We start from the raw sequence: 18,527 nt of genomic DNA on the forward strand, positions 1-18,527 counted from the left end.
TCATCTAAGTTTGAATGTCCAGTTTTTCCCTAGCTGGTGCAATTCCTGGCACAAGTAAATAGCAATGTTATACCTGTCTACTAAATTAAACCTGTAAGATTCAGGGAACGCTTGACACCAATCCTATGTTCATTCATAGAGAACAACTCGCAGCCAGATGTCCTGACAGCTGGTGTTATCTAGCACCAGGGTGTTAGAGGCAGGAGGATCAGGAGCTCAAATTTGCACTGGGCTATACAAGGGGTGGGAAGCCAGCCTGGGCTATGTGAGCCCCAGTGAAGAGTGTGAATTATAGGGAATAATTCTAAATTTTCTTCAAGTAAGTCATAGGAGGACTATGACTCTATTATAAATTTCTCTTGTCCTAAGAATGTCACGAGACTGTCAAGGTGCCGTGTTTAATAGCTTAGTAAGCTATTTAATGATTAACAATCAGAATAAATAAGCAAGCTAAATATGTAGATGTCATTCTTCCCACCTAGGCCAAGGACTGTGAAAGATATCAGGCCTTAATAATCAATTGGCATCATGAGCGATGTTTAGCTCATCACTGATGTAGCAGAGGAACCATTGCCTGCATGCAAAGAGAGGAAATGCTGCTGAAGGGTGGACTGTCACACAGGCAAAGAAAATCTTCTTGACAGTGTGTTAAAATAGCCAATACTTAAAAAAAATAACATTTTCCAGCAATCTGTGATGGCCAGACAGGGAGCAAAGAGGGACTAGGAAGTGATACATGTGGTTAATTATGGTTTTCCTTGAAATAATTTTTTAAGCAAAAGAGAAAAGAAAAAGGGAAGGCAGATTTGTCGTTCTGAGTATTGCAGATGTGAAAAAATAATCTCATCTCAGGGTCACATAAGCCAAATGCACAACTAAAGATTTACTAAAGTATTGTTGTAAGAACAAGAGGTTAACTTCCTGTCTCTCAAGGGTTTGTGCACTGAAAGCAGCTACTGGAGAGTTGCTGGGCTTTTTTAACTGGGAAGTCATTCGCTGTGTTTAAGTAATCTGATCGCTAACAATAACAATTAAGAACTTGGCCTCTGGGATATATTGTATGAAAGAAGAGGAAAGTAAAAGAAGAAACAGAAAAGGGAAAAAAGAGGAGGAGAAGGAAAAAGAAGAGAAGGAGGAGGAAGACAGAAGAAACGGAAGAAAAAAGGAAGCAGAAAAAGGTGGCTCTTCCAGGGAGACTGAGAAATAGGAATGGATCCTACAGGTTACTTTTCCTGAGGCTGACACATCCTTGGAAAGAACTCTGGGGATGTAAAACTGGGAAAAGACTGAGAAATTTACTTCTCAAAGGAACCTTAGTTAAGACTAACAATGAAAAGTTCTTTAAACATTAAGTGCCAGTGGGGATGTGGAGAAAGAGGGACACTCCCCCATTGTTGGTGGGATTGCAGACTGGTTCAACCACACTGGGAATCAGTCTGGAGGTTCCTCAGAAAATTGGACATTGCACTACCTGAGGACCCAGCTATACCACTCCTAGGCATATACCCAAATGATGCCCCAACATATAACAAAGACACATGCTCCACTATGTTCATAGCAGCCTTATTTATAATAGCCAGAAGCTGGAAAGAACCCAGATGCTCTTCAACAGAGGAATGGATACAGAAAATGTGGTACATCTACACAATGGAATATTACTCAGCTATCAAAAACAATGACTTTATGAAATTCGTAGGCAAATGGATGGAACTAGAAAATACCATCCTGAGTGAGGTAGCCCAGTCACAAAAGAACACACATGGTATGCACTCATTGATGAGTGGATATTAGCCCCAAAGCTCAGATTACCCAAGATACAACCACAGACCACATGAAGCTCAAGAAGAAGGACAACCAAAGTGTGGGTGTTTCAGTCCTTCATGGAAGGAGAAACAAAAATATTCATAGGAGGAAATATGGAGACAAAGTTTGGAACAGAGACTGAAGTAAAGGCTGTCCAGAGACTGCCCCACCTGGTGATCCAGCCCATATACATATGCCACCAAACCCAGACAATACTGTGGATGCCAAGAAGTGCATGCTGACAGGACCCTGATGTAGCTGTCTCCTGAGAGGCTCTGCCAGGGCATGACAAATACAGAGATGAATGCTCGCAGCCAAGCATTGAACTGAGAATGGGGTCCCCATTGAAGGAGTTAGAGAAAAGATTGAAGGAGCTGAAGGGGCTTGCAACCCCATAAGAACATGGACAACATGGACAGGGAAAGCCCACAAGACTTAAAAGACAACTAAGAAATCCCTTCAACTTTTAGGGACCTTTACTCAGGCAAAAATAGGATCCTTGGCAGTACAGAAGAGAGGAATTTCAGGGTGACCCAGTATAAGGCAGAGCTAGCATTTCTTTTAAATAGGAAGGTGCTTAGGGATAAAGAAGACATGTCCGACATTGCAGATGCGAGTGTCTCAAGGAACACAGGGGCTCACGTGGCGACTGTATTTAGAACACTATCTCATTCCCCCTGTGACTCTCTTGTGTGTACAACATACCCATTTACACTCGTGCACACACATATGTACACTTGTGCACACATACACATACACAGGTACACTCGTGCATACACAGACAGACACACACACATGCACACTGGTGCATACATACACACACGTACACGTACACACACATGTACACTCATGCACACATAAACACACTAAATCATCAGGAATAACAAATAGTTCAAGCACACAGTTTATAGGTTTCCTCTTCATTCTGAGTGAAAATCTTAAATACACAAAATGTTTAATACTATAAAAATATTCTTAGTAAAATATTTTATAATGAGCTTTCAAAACATAAATGCCAAATACATTTGGAGCGTGTGAAACTTCCAATGCATAAAGCTATTGTAATAAAGGGAATATCAAAACTAGTAAAGGCGGGTGGGCCGGCTGGCTGGCTGGCCGGCTGGCTGGCTGGCTGGCTGGCTGGCTGGCTGGTTTAATAAATGAATAGGGAAAAAGAAAGAAAATTAAGAAGAACACATGTGTGAGAGGAAAACGAAGAGAGGAAAAGAAAAAAACATGAAAAGATGAGTTAAAAAGAAACCAGGACTTCCCACTGATAACTGTGAATGGACGTAATTTCTTATACACATCTTTGATCCTGTTTCTATCACATCCTCCATCCATGACATGGGTAGGAGGGATTTGAGGAGCATCCAATTTTCTTAAACAGATGCATCTTGTGGTTTTTATTATAGAAACTTGAAATATATACAAATATAGAAATGATATCTATCACTGCCTTTAATGATTTACCTCCCCTGGATATTAGTGTGAAGCAAGCCTAATGAGTCACTTAACTGAGCTGAATTTTCAAGTTTTAAGGACTATGTAGCACTGATACAAATTTTAAAGAAACACTGCTAGTGGCTAAAGAAATATAATGAAAAAGGCATGATTCTCCCACAGAAAATAATGCAGGGGGAGAACATGCTTGCTGTCTGGTTTCTTTTATTATTTATCTAAATTCCATTTTTAATAAAAATAAACTGTTTTCCTTCTTTAATAAGGTCACCAAAATGCTAAATCAGAAAAATGCCATTAAATAATTATTAACTTAATTTCAGCAAAGGATTGACAAAGGCTCATAGGTTGGGCGTGTGCTGGGCAAACATGAGCTGGGCCACAGTTTAAGTAGACTTACAGGTAGTGCCGTGTCTAGGGCCACAATCAATAGTTCAATCAGCCTTGAAGGCAGGCTGATCTTCAGTAGCACAGGGATTTTATTAGTGGCCCTGCTCATGTCATTGCTTTTAACAATGACTTGGACAGACCAGAACACTAGCTGATTCCAGGGCAGACTTAGTATTTATAGACGGTCAACAAAATGACACAGAAGTAAAAATAAAAAAAAAAAAAAAGACTGTGTGCAGCGAGCTGCGGCTTCAGTTCTCCAAATCCAACATGGCACCACCCCCATGGTCTATGTGAAGCAGTGTGCTGTTGTATCCGCAAAGCTATTTTGTTGCTCACTTCCCAACCATCCCTTAATATCAGGGTTTACATCATCAGTCAAGAAGAATATACATGTATAGGCAGGCTTTGCGATACCTAGGTCCCCCTGAAGGGAGATGTAGAATAAGAACAGCGGTAAGAGCATGGGGACATGTTTGTCCAGTGCTAGAACGGGTAAGAGGAGAAGCTGGCTTGGGAAAGGAGGCTCCTCTCTGAAGCTTCGAGATATACATTAGTAAAATACGGCTCGCCTCCACCAGAGCACTAGGAGTCCATCCTCATTGGCTTTATAGCAATCCTGTGAAATAGCTGATGTATCATCATCCTGTCCTTGCAAACGGGAACGCTGGGGCTTCCTGAAGCACTTGCTCTAACAGCTATGTCCTAATGACAGTAGTAAAGAATTGAAAATCTCATTTATTCGGTGATTAATTCTGATATAATCTTGCCTGTTACTCAAGTCACAGCTTGAGGAGATCGTTGTAGAAAGTGGCAGACACAGTAGGGAGAGGTTGTGCTCCTGGGCCCAAGATCTCGGTTAGCAATCTGATTAGACACCAGGACTCTCTTCCCTGGGAACCTGAATATTGGATAGACTTTGCTGGGACTTAAGCTAATATTTGTATTATAACTTAAGTAACAGTAAACATATGGACTATATGTGCAGTTGTTTTATTTACAAACATTACAAGCTCCTATCCACACGCATGCCATACCATATGTGTATTCTTTCCTCACACCTAGGGGCTCAAGATCTGGATCGCATCCGCCTTTCCACCTACAGAACAGCATGCAAGCTGAGATTCGTACAGAAGAAATGCAACTGTGAGTGTGCCTTTTGTTTGTGCTAATTACCTGCATGAGTACGATCATTTCCCCTTGTTACTGGGCTTATTAAAACCAGGTTTTCTTACAAGGATTGATAAACATATGCTTACACGAGAATAAAGGGGGAACTGTGGTCATGAATGGTAGAGAAACAGTTGCTAAGCAACTCTGAGGGCTGATTTAGTCTTAACTACCAAAGTCTTAGAATGGATGAGCCTCTTGAGGTCTATATCTATATGTATGTATGTATGTATGTATGTATGTATGTATGTATGTATGTAGATAGATAGATGATAGATAGATAGATAGATAGATAGATAGATAGATAGATAGATAGATAGATGGATGGATGAATGGATGGTGGGTGGATGGATAGAGAAAGAGAAAGATGATAGATGATATAAATTAGATGTATAGATATATTGAGATAAATAGATGAATGGATATATATAAAGATGTATGAATATATATACATGTATAAATATCGATAGAAGATTGCTGGATAATAGATAAATAATATAGATGCTATATGTATGTATATAGGTATGTGATAGGTAGATACATGATAGACAAATATGGAGAGCAAGAGAGATTTCTGAATTCTACATGGAGAGTTTTGTCTCTTCTCTACCTGTGGCATTTTAAATGGCATCCAAGCACTTTGAAAACCACCACACGTAAAATGGTCTCAGCATGTCCATTTATAGCTGTCAGTATTTACAGACATTTAGAAAATATTAAAACTTCTTTCTAAAGCTATAAAATCAGCCCAAATAATCAATGTGTTGATTAATTTGTGGACAGAATGACAGAAGAGACACAGCTTTGCCAAGTCTACTTCTGTTTGGTGTCGATTTTAAACTACACAGCAAGCGGTGGCCAGTCACGCGAGCAGTTCAGTGTTCCCTGTGGGTTGTCACACCCCTTTGTGCTGCCACAGCTGTCTTCTCTGGCAAACACATTACTTCATGGTTCATTTGTATCAATTTTTTCTGTTGTTTTTAAAGAATTGACTCTGATTCAAAATTTATAACTTCCCATTTGCTAATTAGTAAAGGATAGGGTGGTTTTTTTATTAAGCCCTAACATTCTTCACAGAATGTACGTATAGTTCTTGAATTTCTGACATGGGAATTAGACTTTTAGTGAGTACAGAGCCAGCCACTTCCCGAGGCCTACCCTGCCGGAGTCTCTACCAGAATTTTTCCAGGTCCCTGGCCAGCTACTCAAACCCACACCTCTTTATCTATTTTTTCAGGACTGGGTGGTGAGGTGATTCAGTCTCAGCGCGCTTAACTAAAGTCAGTTCTCCAGGGTATTAAATGGTAGGCCAAGATATCTATCTATCTCTCTCTCTCTCTCTCTCTCTCTCTCTCTGTGTGTGTGTGTGTGTGTGTGTGTGTGTGTGTGTGTGTGTGTGTGTGTGTGTGTGTGTGTGTGTGTGTGGTGGCCAAGGCTGGAGATAGATTTCAGTTGGTAGAGTTCTTGCTTAGCATACATGAAGTCCCCAAGTCCCCAATCACCACATTAAGCAGATAGGTCAGAAGGAAAAAGAATTCAAGGTTATTGTTAACTACACAATGATTTTGAGGCTATGTTGGGCTACCGGAGACCCTGTTTTCGATAATTAATTAATTAACCTGAATTTTAAAAAGAAGACGTAGCTGCATTTATATTCTCATGAATGAATGAATGAATGAATGAATGAATGAATGAATGAACCAGGAAAATCCTGTTCCATGCAGGTGTTAAGAGGTAAAGAAAAAAAGCTTTCCCAGAGAAAACTTTCCTTCCTCTTCCCCCTCACTGTCATCCAGAATAGAACAAATGAGGACCCTCCAAAGTGAGGGAATTCTCCCACGCCCTTATGACTTATGTCAACCCCTGGCCTTTCGGGTTAGCGGGGTGGAGAGAATGGTCTGATGACTCCATCCCCCACAAACCTTTGCCGAGCTTCCTCTAGGCTTCTTTCAGCCAAGGAAGGAACTTCCACAAAATGGCTAGGAGGAGTGAGAGTGAGAACTTAAATTAGAGAGCAGATAGAGAAAGGTGTGGAGGAAGGAGTAGGTTCCTAGTGATTAGCGATCCTAAAGCCAACATTGCACCATGCACACCCCGTGTGGTCCCTGCTGGGGCTGCTGCTGCTGCTGCTGCTGTAGCATCCGTGGGCCATATTCCTCCTACTCTGTTCTTATTTTCACACAGTTCATTTCCCTACTTGCTGTTCTTCTTGAGTCTAATCCTTATTCTACATTCAAAACTGTGTCCCAGTCTACTTGGAAAATAGTGTGGCGGCAGAAGAGAAAAAAATAGTTCCACGTATGGGGAACCTGGGAACCTCAAAGCTGTGCAGTGTCCCTTCAAGTTTCCTCTTAACTCGGTAAATATATATGGAAATAGAGACGCTGTGCCTGACCATGAGATGCAGCCTTAAACTGCCTAGGGTCTAACTGGGTAACTGGATTCTTTAGAGGTGCATAAGCCCAGATTAGGAAATGATATTTGGGGAAGCCTGAGGAGACAGTGCTCTCATGCGAAGGACTTTCTCGAAAAAGAATCTGGACTGGCATTAAGCAAAGAGAAAAAGAAAACCATTATGTGCTTTACAGTGTCCCCTGATAGGTTTCATACATTTTTAGAATGAGAAAAAAATAAAACAAAACAAAAACAAACAAACAACCAAAAAAAAAAAAAAACCACAGTCCAAAAGGACTAGCTAAAAGTTAAATCTCAGAAAAGGAAAGCAAGCATGGCTAGAATAAGTAAGCTTTTAAAAATGCTTCCCATGTTGATTGGAACATCAAATGCAGGGCTGCATTTGCTTCATTTTCTTCCCTAACAATAAATGAAAGAGTGTGGTGTTCAGAGTTACTTGTGAAGTGTTAACCCAATTGATCTTGGCTTATCTTAATCAGGGTCGGAGTCTTCTAGAAATGTAGACAAAAGGGGTGATCATTTCGGTCCCATAACATTCACCAGTGCTGAATTTACAGCCGCACGTTCGAGCAAGGTAATTCTAGTAAAAGCCAGCACAACGAATTGTGGTGCCTTGTAATGGAGTTTTACTCCACAGCAAAGGGCATAACATAAAAATCTGAACGCTGTGGGTTTTTCTCTCTAGAGCACAAAGATGCTGGTCACCTCCAGTAGCTAAGAGAAAGAGCAGAGGTTCACTAAGGGGAGGATGCGTCTTGGAGCAAGCAAAGCGCAATGCGGGCCTGATCTGTAACGCAAAGCAACTGGAAGCTTGCTCACAGTTGAGGCAAAGGACTGAGTGCCCCAGTAGCAGCTGCCTAGCACGTGCTGACCCAGAGACTTACGGAGATATCTTGGCCTACCTTCCATAGTAGAACAAAAATGTCATAATATATGTAGTTTGTAAACAAGAAATGTATTTTTTCATAGCGACAGTGGCCGGGAAGTTCAAGATGAAGGTGCCAGTTTACTAATGGGCCCAATTTCTGAATCATAGGTGGCATCTTCCTTCCCAAGAGACCCCAGATGACTAAAGGGGGATTGTCACAACCAAGGGTCTCTTTCATAAGGGCCCGAGTCTCCACTGTGAGGCTCTCCTTTAAGGACTTAATCGCTTTCCTAAAGATCCACGTCCTACTACTGCCAAACTGGGGATTACGATTCCACGTGCAGCTGGAAGAGGGGAGACAGGTACAATCTGGTCACGCACAGGACAGCTCATTATGCCGTTCACTTCATGGAAATCAGCGGATCGTAACCAAGCACGGGGTGTTTATTTTTAGGCACAGAAACTCCTTAGAGGTAAAATATATCCTGCATATTAGCAAAACTAAATTTAAAACCCACATCATAGAAGAAAAGTATATAAAATTGGCTCTTATGAAATCATCCCACAGAGAGAAAATTGCCTGAATACAGCAGGAATGTATGGATTTTTTATTTACTGAAATCAAAGACCACACATGTTAGTTAATTACCCATCCTACACACAGCGAGCACAGACTCCCATTACAGATGCTGAGGCCATCTCCTTTGATACTTGGTGGATGCTGAGAATACAGACTCCCAGGGCTGTGGAGAGGACTCACAGGCAGACTAACAACCTTTTGTATAGACCAAGAACTATTTGGTAACAGGGAACGATAATATGTAAACCCGATTAGGTAAATTATTGCTCCCACAAATTTAATCCTCATTAGAAGCCATTATTTAGAGAAAAATTATACTCATTCACTATATGCTTGGTTTTATCAATAAAAATAAAATATTGTAGACATATTCTCTTCTCTCTCTCTCTATTGCGCACGCACACACACACACACACACACACACACACACACACACACTCGTTGCTGCGTAACTTCCCTCATTATCTCTAGAACACAGAGTGCCTTGGTGTCCCTTAGACTTAGAGGAACCCATTCTGGCCTAAGTCTTTTCATCCATCGAAAACATTTACCAATCCTGTGGATAAAAGAACAGCTGTAAGAAATCCATCTCGTTTTTACGGCAAAAGACTTTCAGCCCTCCTCCGTCAGAGTCATTTTCCACATCACTGCTTCTGTGAATTGTTCATCCTTGTATTCTGTTATAACTCCCCTCCCCATGACATAATTAACAACACTCCCTAATAGGATAAAAGGATGGATGTCTCTAAAACCTAAGGGGCATCAAGCTGGCCATTTTACATCCTAGGAAGAATGGGATGGGAACGTCAAAAACAAGATTTCTTACTCTCTGCACCTTCACAGTCTTCTCTTTAGTTTCCAGATTATTTAAATTTCTGCAAAAATAAACAGCCAGTGAACGATTGATAAGCTCTGTGAAGTGATGGCGCTCAGTCTTTATTTTAAACAAATAAATACTTCCTTCTAGCATTTCCGTGATCAGCAGTGGCAGGCTTAATGACCCAGGCACCCTGCAATGTCAGCACATTTTTCCCTTCAGTACTCACGTTGGAGTTAATGAAACATAGCTTCAAGTTCATGGTCAACAGAGAGGCAACATAAGAAACACATGAGAACAACAGTCTCACTCCTGTTTAATAAAGAAGCAAGGCACCAGGACACCCCCTCCTCCACACACAGCAAGAGTTACCAATCCCTTAATCTCGATAGTCTCAGCTTTGGTTTTCCTTCTGTCAGTAGCAACGATTAAATTGTTCTTTAAAAGGAAAAGATGCCAAAGTGTCTATAATTACATCTGATCTTCCATAGTTTCTCAAAATGTCTTTACTAAGTGAAATGCCTTTTGAAACTACCTCTCTATCCCACACCCATTCAAAAAGAGTTGGTTGGAATTTATGCTTTTATCTACATTAAGGTCTAAACATTTTCTTCAGAACTGTGTAGGCACCAAAAACTATAGCTACCTATTGACCTACTGCTCTCTAGCACAGCAAAATGAACCTAAGAATACCACATCTCAGTAGTTCCCAGTAATATTTCTCAGCTGAATGAGTGGATACAAAGTAGATTTGTGTTTTCACTAGCCAAGTGACTATTAGTCTTACACACTAAGAGAAATTCAAAGGTTTGTTCTTAGTTGTAAGTACTTATTCCCGCTTGTTTTCTTCAAGGGAATGCACTAGTGTGTTCTGTCTGCTGTCTCCCTGGGTGCACTAGTGTCTCCTGTCTCCCTGGGTGCACTAGTGCGTCCTGTCTCCCTGCGTCATTGGTCAGTGTGCATTTGTAGCTCTCTGGATCCGTTTTCAGCTGCCCACTCAGTTTGTAGCATCACATAAGGCTGAATGCAGCTTTCATCCAGAATTTGAGGTCCTCTTCCGGGATTCTTGTCCTTGTGGTTGTGAGACTCATGTCCCTGATTTCTTGTTGGGTGCCAGCTGAATGGCCTCTGGTTCTTAGAGTTTCCTTGATTCCTTGCTGCATTACCCATGGACAGATGATCATTACAGCAGCGGGTCTCTGATCTCCTCTGCGACCATACAGCCTTCGCTTTTAATAGGGAGAGTTGGTTGTTTGTGTTGGAACTAGCCAGATGATCTTCTGATTTTAAGGTTACCTGATTTAAAACCAAAATCTCACTGTAAAACATTCCCTGATGGGAATATCAAAATTACAGTTCTATTGAAAAGCTGGGGGAAGGCAGGTGACACCAATAGGTAATCTTGAGATAATCTTAGGAATCTACCTACTAAAATCTCCTAGAATAAAGATATTTAGTGTTTCCAGATAATAACCTTAAATATAAAATAAATTTTAAGTTGAAAAGAAATAGAAGATTGAGAGTGTTCTGCCCCTAGTCGAAGAGCTGGAGGAAGGGCAGGAGACATCCCAATGAGGCACGTAAGGGGCAGATGGCCAACGTGGAGCAGAATCATCCCTGTGTCGTTTCTAATGTTTTCTGTGCCTGTTTTCATTACTGATGTTCAATGTTCTAGACACTTGCTTAGAATGAAGAAAAGTGCACTGCACAAGAATACCGCGTTCTCAAACGTTCCCTATGGGGGAAGTTGCTGGCAGCAGAGTATAAACAAAGTAATTAATGGCACACATTTAAGTCGAGCATAAGCGAGGGGGAACTCTGGGAGTCCTGCACCTGTGGCAAAGTGATTTCCGCTTCATGTGAGCAAACCTATGACACATTGTAGCTGAGACTTTAAGGTCCTCACAGCGTAGACGTGGCTTTCAACATAGTTGCTTTTATTTACTTGTTTTTTATTTGACACAGGAGATGGAGGGTTTGTTTTCTTGGTGATATTTTTAGCTTTTGAGAATGTTGACTGTTTGGTTCAGAGTCTCACCATCGCGCAGTTTGTGGACAAAGCCAGGACCTGTGTTCTTTCTAGAGGTGGGATGCTGCAAACAGCAGCTCCCCTGCCTCTTTGTCTGCTCCTGAGGGATACCCGGATGGTACGCAGCAAGATGTGTCATCTTTAATGACTTCGTAGTTGGGGAACATGATGATGCACCCTAGTATTTTAAACTTCCCCCAACCCTGTTTAACCGATGCCAAGCCAAAAGTCAGTGGTATTCTGCTTGAGATTTCCTTGTTCTGTTTCTGGAAGTTTCTGCCACAAGCCCAAAGTCAGTCCGTCCAGAATGCGTTCTCCCACAAAGAACATACATGGCACTCTGGAGCACACGAACAGAAAAGCAGAAGGTTCTGAACTGTAGGTGGTCTCTCCCATAAAGCCACACTGGCTGTTCCAATGGAAACTCAATCCCAGTGTCACCGTGGTTGGCTATCCCATGAGACTTCCTTAATGCTGAGTATTGTTAACCAAACACTTCATTAATTATGCATTCAACAAATAGGGATGGTACACCATGTTTGATATCAGACCAAAATGTGTGGGTGAAAAAACCTAGAGAATTCAGAAATCTCCCTTTTGCATGTTTCTGTTTCACAAAATTTAAACACTTACCTGTTAAAAGCTAGGAAAAAGGAGAGTTAGAAGTTGGTTAATAGAAAAGCATTTGTCCAGGTCATGAACTAGGAAATTGCCTTTAAACTTTCTCCAACCTCAAAATGTAAATACAGTAACATCTCTCCAACTGCAGGTCTACATGCCACTTACATTCTCCTCTATGTATCTGAGCTGACCCGACATATATGATTAAAATATACTTCACAGTGTAAAATGACCCTCAAACTTTCCCATCCACTGGAAAACCCCAGACAGGGTCCCCAGGACTCTAAGTATGAGTGAATTTAATTAATTAATTAGTTAATTAATTAACACACACACAAACACACACACACACACACACACACACACACACGTTCCACTAAGACGTCCCCACCCCACCTACCCCGTCAGACCTCTAAACTCCCTGAGGCCTCCAGTCTCTTGAGGGTTAGGTGCATCTTCTCTGACTGAACCCAGACCTGAGAGTCCTCTGCTGTATAAGTGTTGGAGGCTTCATCTCAGCTGGTGTAGGCTGCCTGGTTGGTGATTCAGTGTTTGAGAGATCTCAGGAGTCCAAGTTAATTGAGACTGCTGATCTTTTTACTGGGTTGCCCTCCTCCTCAGCTTCCTCCAGCTTTTCCCTAATTCAACCACAGGGGTCAGCAGCTTCTGTTGATTGTTTGGGTGCAAATGGCTGCATCTGACTCTTTCAGCTGTTTGTTGGGTCTTTTGGGGGGCAGTTATGGTAGGTCCCTTTTTGTGAGTGCTTCATAGCCTCAATAATGGTGTCAGGCCTTGGGGCCTCCCCTTGAGCTGGATGCCCTTTTGGGCCTGTCCCTGGACCTTCTTTTCCTCAGACTCTTCTCCATTTCCATCCCTATAGTTCTTTCAAACAGGAACAATTATAGGTCAGAGTTTTGACTGTGGGATAGCAACCCCATTCCCCTCCCTCCCTCCCTCCCTCTCTCTCTCTCTCTCTCTCTCTCTCTCTCTCTCTCTCTCTCTCTCTCTCTCTCTCTCTCTCTCGGTTCTTTTTTTTTTTGGAGCTAGGGACTGAACCCAGGGCCTTGCGCTTCCTAGGCAAGAGCTCTACCGCTGAGCTAAATCCCCAATCCCCCCATTCCTCTCTTGATGCCCTGTCTTTCTGCTGGAGGTGGGCTCTACAAGTTCCCTCTCCCCACTGTAGAGCATTACATCTAGGGTCCCCCCTTTTGAGTCCTGAAGGTCTCTCACCTCCCAAGTCTCTGATGCATTCTGGAGGGTCCTCCCAACCTCCTTCCTCCCAATGTCCATTCTTTCTGCTGGCACTCAGGGCTTCAGTCCTTTCCCCCAACCAGTACCATGTTCCCTTCTCACACCTCCCCTATCCCCTTTCCCTCTCCAGTCCCTCCCTCCCCGCCTTGTGGTTGCTTTCTTCTCCCAAGTGGGACTGAGGCATCCTCACTTGGGCCCTTCAACTTGTTGACATTTTTGAATTCTATATACTGTATCTTAGGTAGTCTGTACTTTTTTGGCTAATATCCATATATTTGTAAGTAAATATCATGCATATCCTTTGGGGTCTGAGTTACCTCACTCAGGATGATATTTTCTAGTTCCATCCATTTGCCTCCAAAACTAAGGATGTCCTCATTCTTAGTGGGTAAGTAGTATTCCGTTGTGTTAATGAACCACATTTTCTGTATCCATTCTTCTGTTGTGGGATATCTGGGTTGTTTCTAGCTTCTGGCTATCACAAATAAGGTTGCTATCAACAGAGTGGAACACTTGCCTCTATGGCACAGTGGGACATCTTTTGGGTATATTCCCTAGAGTAGTATTGCTGGGTCTTTAGGTAGATCTATTTCCAATTTTCTGAGGAACCTCCAAATTGATTTCCAGAGTGGCTGTACCAGTTTGCAAACCCATCAACAATGAAGGAGTGTTTCTCTTTCTCCACATCCTCACCAACATGTGTTGTCACCTGAGGTTTTGATCTTAGCCATTCCTATTTGGTATAAGGTGGAATCTCAGGGTTGTTTTGGTTTGTGTTTCTCTGATCACTAAGGACTTTGAACATTTCTTTACATGCTTCTCAGCCATTCAAGATTCTTCTGTTGTGAATTCTAGGTTTAGTTCTATACCCCATTTTTTGATTGGGTTGTTTGGTTTTTTGATGGTAAGTTTCTAGAGTTCTTTATATATTTTGGATGTTAGCCCTCTATCAGATGTGGGCTTAGTAAAGTTTTTTTTCCCAGTCTGTAGGTTGCCGATTTGTCTTATTGACTTTGTCTTTTGCCTTAAAGAGTCTTTCCAGTTTCATGGCATTCCATTTATCAATTCTTAATCTTAGAGCATGAGCCATTGGAGTTCTGTTTAGGAAATTCCATGGCCCCATCCCCATGACAATGAGTTCAAGGCTCTTTCCCACTTTCTTTTCTATTAGATTCAGTGTACTTGGTTTTATGTTGAGGTCTTTGATCCACTTGGACTTGAGCTTTGTGCATGGTGACAAATATGGTTCTATTTTCATTTTTCTACATACAGACATACAGACAGCCAATTAAACCAGCACCATTTATTGAATATGCTTTCTTTTTTCCATTGTATATTTTTGGCTTCTTTGTCAAAGATCAAATGTGCGTAAGTGTGTGGTTTTATTTCTGGGTCTTCAATTCTATTCCATTGATCAACCTGTCTGTCTCTGTACTGGTACCATGCAGTCTTTGTCACTACTCTGTAGTAGAGTTTGAGGTCAGGGATGGTGATTTCCCCCAGTCATTATTTTATTGTTAAGAATTTTCATTATTCCGGGTTTTTTGCCTTTCAAGGTGAATTTCAGAATTGCTTTTTCTATGTCTTTGAGGAATTGTGTTGGGATTTCGATGGGGATTGCAATGAATCTGAAGATTGTCTTCAGTAGGATGGCCAGTTTTACTATGTTAATTCTGCCAATCCATGAGCATGGGAGATCTCTTTCCAAATGTATGTGGGCTTTCTATTGTTTTTGCTGTTGTTGAAAACCAACCTTAGGCCATGGTGGTCTGCTGGGATGCATGGGATTATTTCAATTTTCTTGTATCAGTTGAGGGTTGTTTTGTGACCAATTATATGGTCCGTTTTGGAGAAGGTACCATGAGGTGCTGAGAAGATATATTCTTTTGTTTTAGGGTGAAATGTTCTGTAGATATCTGTTAAATCCATTTGGTTCATAACCTCTATTAGTTTCTCTGTGGCTCTGTTTAGTTTCTGTTTCAACAACTTCTCCATTCGTGAGAGTGTAATGTTGAAGTCTCCCACTATAATTGTGTAGGGTGCAATGTGTGCTTTGAGCTTTAGTAAAATTTCTTTTATGAATGTGGGTGTTTTTGCATTTGGAGCATAGATGTTCAGAATTGAGACTTTCTTTTGGTGGATTTTCCCTTTGATGAATATGAAATATCCTTCCTCATCACGTTGATGACTTTTGGTCGAAAGTCTATTTTATTGGATATTAGGATGGCAACTCCAGTTTGTTTGGGATCATTTGCTTAGAAGACCTTTTTCCATACGTTTACTCTGAGATTATGACTGTCTTTGTTATTGAGGTGTGTTTCTTGTATGCAGCAAAATGCTGGATCATGATTGTCTATCCAGACTGTTAGCTTATGTCTTTTTGTAGGTGAGTTTATCCATTAATATTGAGAGATACTAAAGATAGATGAGTGTTGGTTGCTGTTATATTTGGTTTTTTAGGTGGCTTTATGTGCTTGTGATTCTCTCCCTTTGGCTTCTTTGTGAGATGCTTAATATCTTGTCTTTGGTTTAAGTACCTTCCTTGTGTTGGAGTTTCCGTCTAGTATCCTCCGTAGGGCTGGATTAGTAGATAGATACTATTTGAATTTGGTTTTGTCCTGGAATATTTTGGCTTCTCCATCTAATTTGATTTAGAGTCTTGCTGGGTATAGTAGCCTAGGCTGGCATTTGTGTTCTCTTAGAGTCTACATGACCTTTGACCAGTCTCTTCTGGCTTTCATAGTCTCCATTGGGAAGTCTGGTGTAATTCTAATAGGTTTACCTTTGTATGCTACTTGACCCTTTTCCCTTGCAGCTTTTAATATTCTTTCTTTGTTCTGTAGGTTTAGTGTTTTGATTATTATGTGACAAGAGGATTTTCTTTTCTGGTCCCATTTGTTTGGTGTCCTATCAACTTCTTGTACCTTTATGGCCATCTCTTTCTTTAGGTTGAGGAAGTTTTCTTCTATGATTTTGTTGAAGACATTTTCAACAAATTTCAAACAGGTCCTTTGAGCTGGGAATCTTTATTTTCCTCTATTCCAATTATTCTTAGATTTGGTCTTTTCATTGTGGCCTGAATTCCCTGGATATCTTGGGTTAGGAGTTTTTAATGTTTTGCATTTTCTTTGACAGTTGTGTCACTCTCTTCTAAGCTTCCAGTTCAGGTGGGTTGGTGGATTCAGGGCTTGCTGTGGTGGGAGAACTGGGTTCTGATGATGGCCAGGTATATTGGCTTCTTTTGCTATGGTCTTGTGCTTGCTTCTTGTCATCTGGCTATCCCTGGTGTTTACTGGTCTGGGTGACTCTGGAGTCTATCTCGTTTGTCCCTAGATTGCAACAGGTCTCCTGGTAGACCTGTGGCCCTGACTGTAGCAGACCTCCTGTGGGACCTTCCAACTGAAGGGTTTTCAGAGGGGCAGAGAAACTGCTGATTTGTTGCCCTGGCTACAGTAGATCTCTTGAGAGGGCTTCAGACTGTGGGGTCTTCAGAGGAGCAGTCAAACTGTTGTCCTGTGAGACGCTGTTCTCCAGCGGGGGACGGGGTTAAGAACTGTGGTTTCTGTTTCTCTGTTTGCAATAGAACTTGAGCGAGGCTTTTGGGTCAGTTGCCTTATATGTCACAGAGCCCCTTGGAGGTCTTACTGTGGTGTCGGTTGCCCAGATGGCATGTGTACTCCTGGGATGCCTTCAAGCTGTGGAGTCCTAGGTGCAGCAGATCTCCTGGGATGCCTCAGAATTTGGGATCAAATGCTCTGAGTGCAGCTGATCTTCTGATATGCCTCAGGATATGGTGTCTTCTGGGGAGCAGACTAGCTAGCAGTCTTTCCCAGCAAGAATTTACTTCCATTTCTACATTATTTAATTGTAGAATTGGCCTTAAAATAGAGGGATTATCTAACTTATCCTATACTAACTATATGAACCATTTGAAAGCATAGAGTTTTCACAGATAGAATAAAGTTTTAATTTTTACATAGTGGCAAGTTAAATGTAGACGTAAGTGCAGTTACTTTATGTAACTTTAAATTACCTTGATTGCAGTCTGAAATAACCTTCAAGATACCTTATGCCTTGGGTGGTAATTCTCTCAGGAAAGTCAGAGATTTCAAAGGTTGGACATGCCGCTGCTGTCTTGAAGATAAAGCAAAAGACGTGCTTAATTCCTAAGTGTTGAAAGGTACTTAGCAAGAAAAGCCACATGACACACTGATAACAAAACAAATACATATTTAGAACAGATTTTCTCCAGAGCAATTAAATGAGAATTTAACTCCCCTCCAGTCCTATTGTTTGTCTTTCTTCTCTCCCTAAAATACTTATCACATCCTAATAGACTCTATATTTTATAATTTATCCAGTTGTTATTTTTATTATAATTTCCCTGTCTCGCATATGAGCTTCTCAAGAGCAGAGATCAGTGTGCACGTTATTTATTGCTGTATCAACAGTCCCTGGCATATAAGTGTTTGCAGATACTTATTTAGATGAATGAACCTTTTGAGATTGGAGAGAATCCTATCATCAAGTCTTGGCCTCATGTCTATTCATTTAAATAAGTAAAATACCACTGACCTCCTACTCGGTAGCCATTAATACTTTGTTTCAAAAATGCAAAATATTTATTGGAGCTGAGAGGTGGCTTCATGTTTATGAGAGGATACTGTGTTTCCAGAGGACCCAACATCTGACACCAGGATCAACAAACACTGAGTGCTCCATAACCTCTTGTAACTCCTGCTCCAAGAGATACAACACCCTCTTCCGGCGTCCACCGACAATACACCTGCATGCTCAAATCCACATAAAATCTGAAGAAAATATTCGTCAGTCTCTTCCAGGTTTACCTCAAGACTTGGTAACTCGAATTCTGTTTCCCTCTTAAGCCATCCCAAGTTTTCAACTTTAATTTCCTTGTGACAGAGTTGTCAAGGAGGTAAGGTTAATCTCCGTGTTTGTAAGGAAACTTTGGTTGGTTAGGTGAAGCCAAGAACGGAAGCATGGGTTGCATGCCCCATACAGAGAAAGCCTTGTGGGTCTCTGAGTTTTGGGGGGGGGTCAAGGTTCTGTAGCAGACTGAGATCCGTTTTCTGTGCCTTGAGAAATGTCAGGATCTGGCTGA

General features: G+C 41.4%; 1 protein-coding gene and 1 long non-coding RNA gene across 40 annotated transcripts in view; one reads left to right on the plus strand and one right to left on the minus strand.

Annotated features, from left to right (window-relative positions):
* Positions 1 to 18,527, plus strand: part of Dtna (dystrobrevin, alpha) — a 356,193-nt gene that overhangs the window by 234,343 nt on the left and 103,323 nt on the right. For all 35 annotated transcript variants that reach the window (XM_063277418.1, XM_063277429.1, XM_063277438.1 and 32 more), the window contains one exon: positions 4,720 to 4,800. In XM_063277418.1, coding sequence (XP_063133488.1) covers positions 4,720 to 4,800 — 81 coding nt within the window. The remainder of the gene's footprint in view (positions 1 to 4,719; positions 4,801 to 18,527) is intronic.
* The window catches only part of LOC120098123 (uncharacterized), a 45,425-nt gene that overhangs the window by 9,833 nt on the left and 17,065 nt on the right, over positions 1 to 18,527 (minus strand). The window contains exons 3-4 of one of the 5 annotated variants that reach the window (XR_010059647.1): positions 17,439 to 17,535; positions 9,514 to 9,562 (exon numbers count right to left, since the gene is read on the minus strand). This is a non-coding gene — a long non-coding RNA (uncharacterized LOC120098123). Of the gene's footprint in view, positions 1 to 9,513; positions 9,563 to 17,348; positions 17,540 to 18,527 lie in introns of those variants that run through there. The other 4 variants (XR_010059646.1, XR_010059645.1, XR_005496123.2 and 1 more) reach the window with 4 other exon arrangements.

This window comes from Rattus norvegicus, chromosome 18 (genome assembly GCF_036323735.1).
Source record: "Rattus norvegicus strain BN/NHsdMcwi chromosome 18, GRCr8, whole genome shotgun sequence".
Taxonomy (NCBI): domain Eukaryota; kingdom Metazoa; phylum Chordata; class Mammalia; order Rodentia; family Muridae; genus Rattus; species Rattus norvegicus.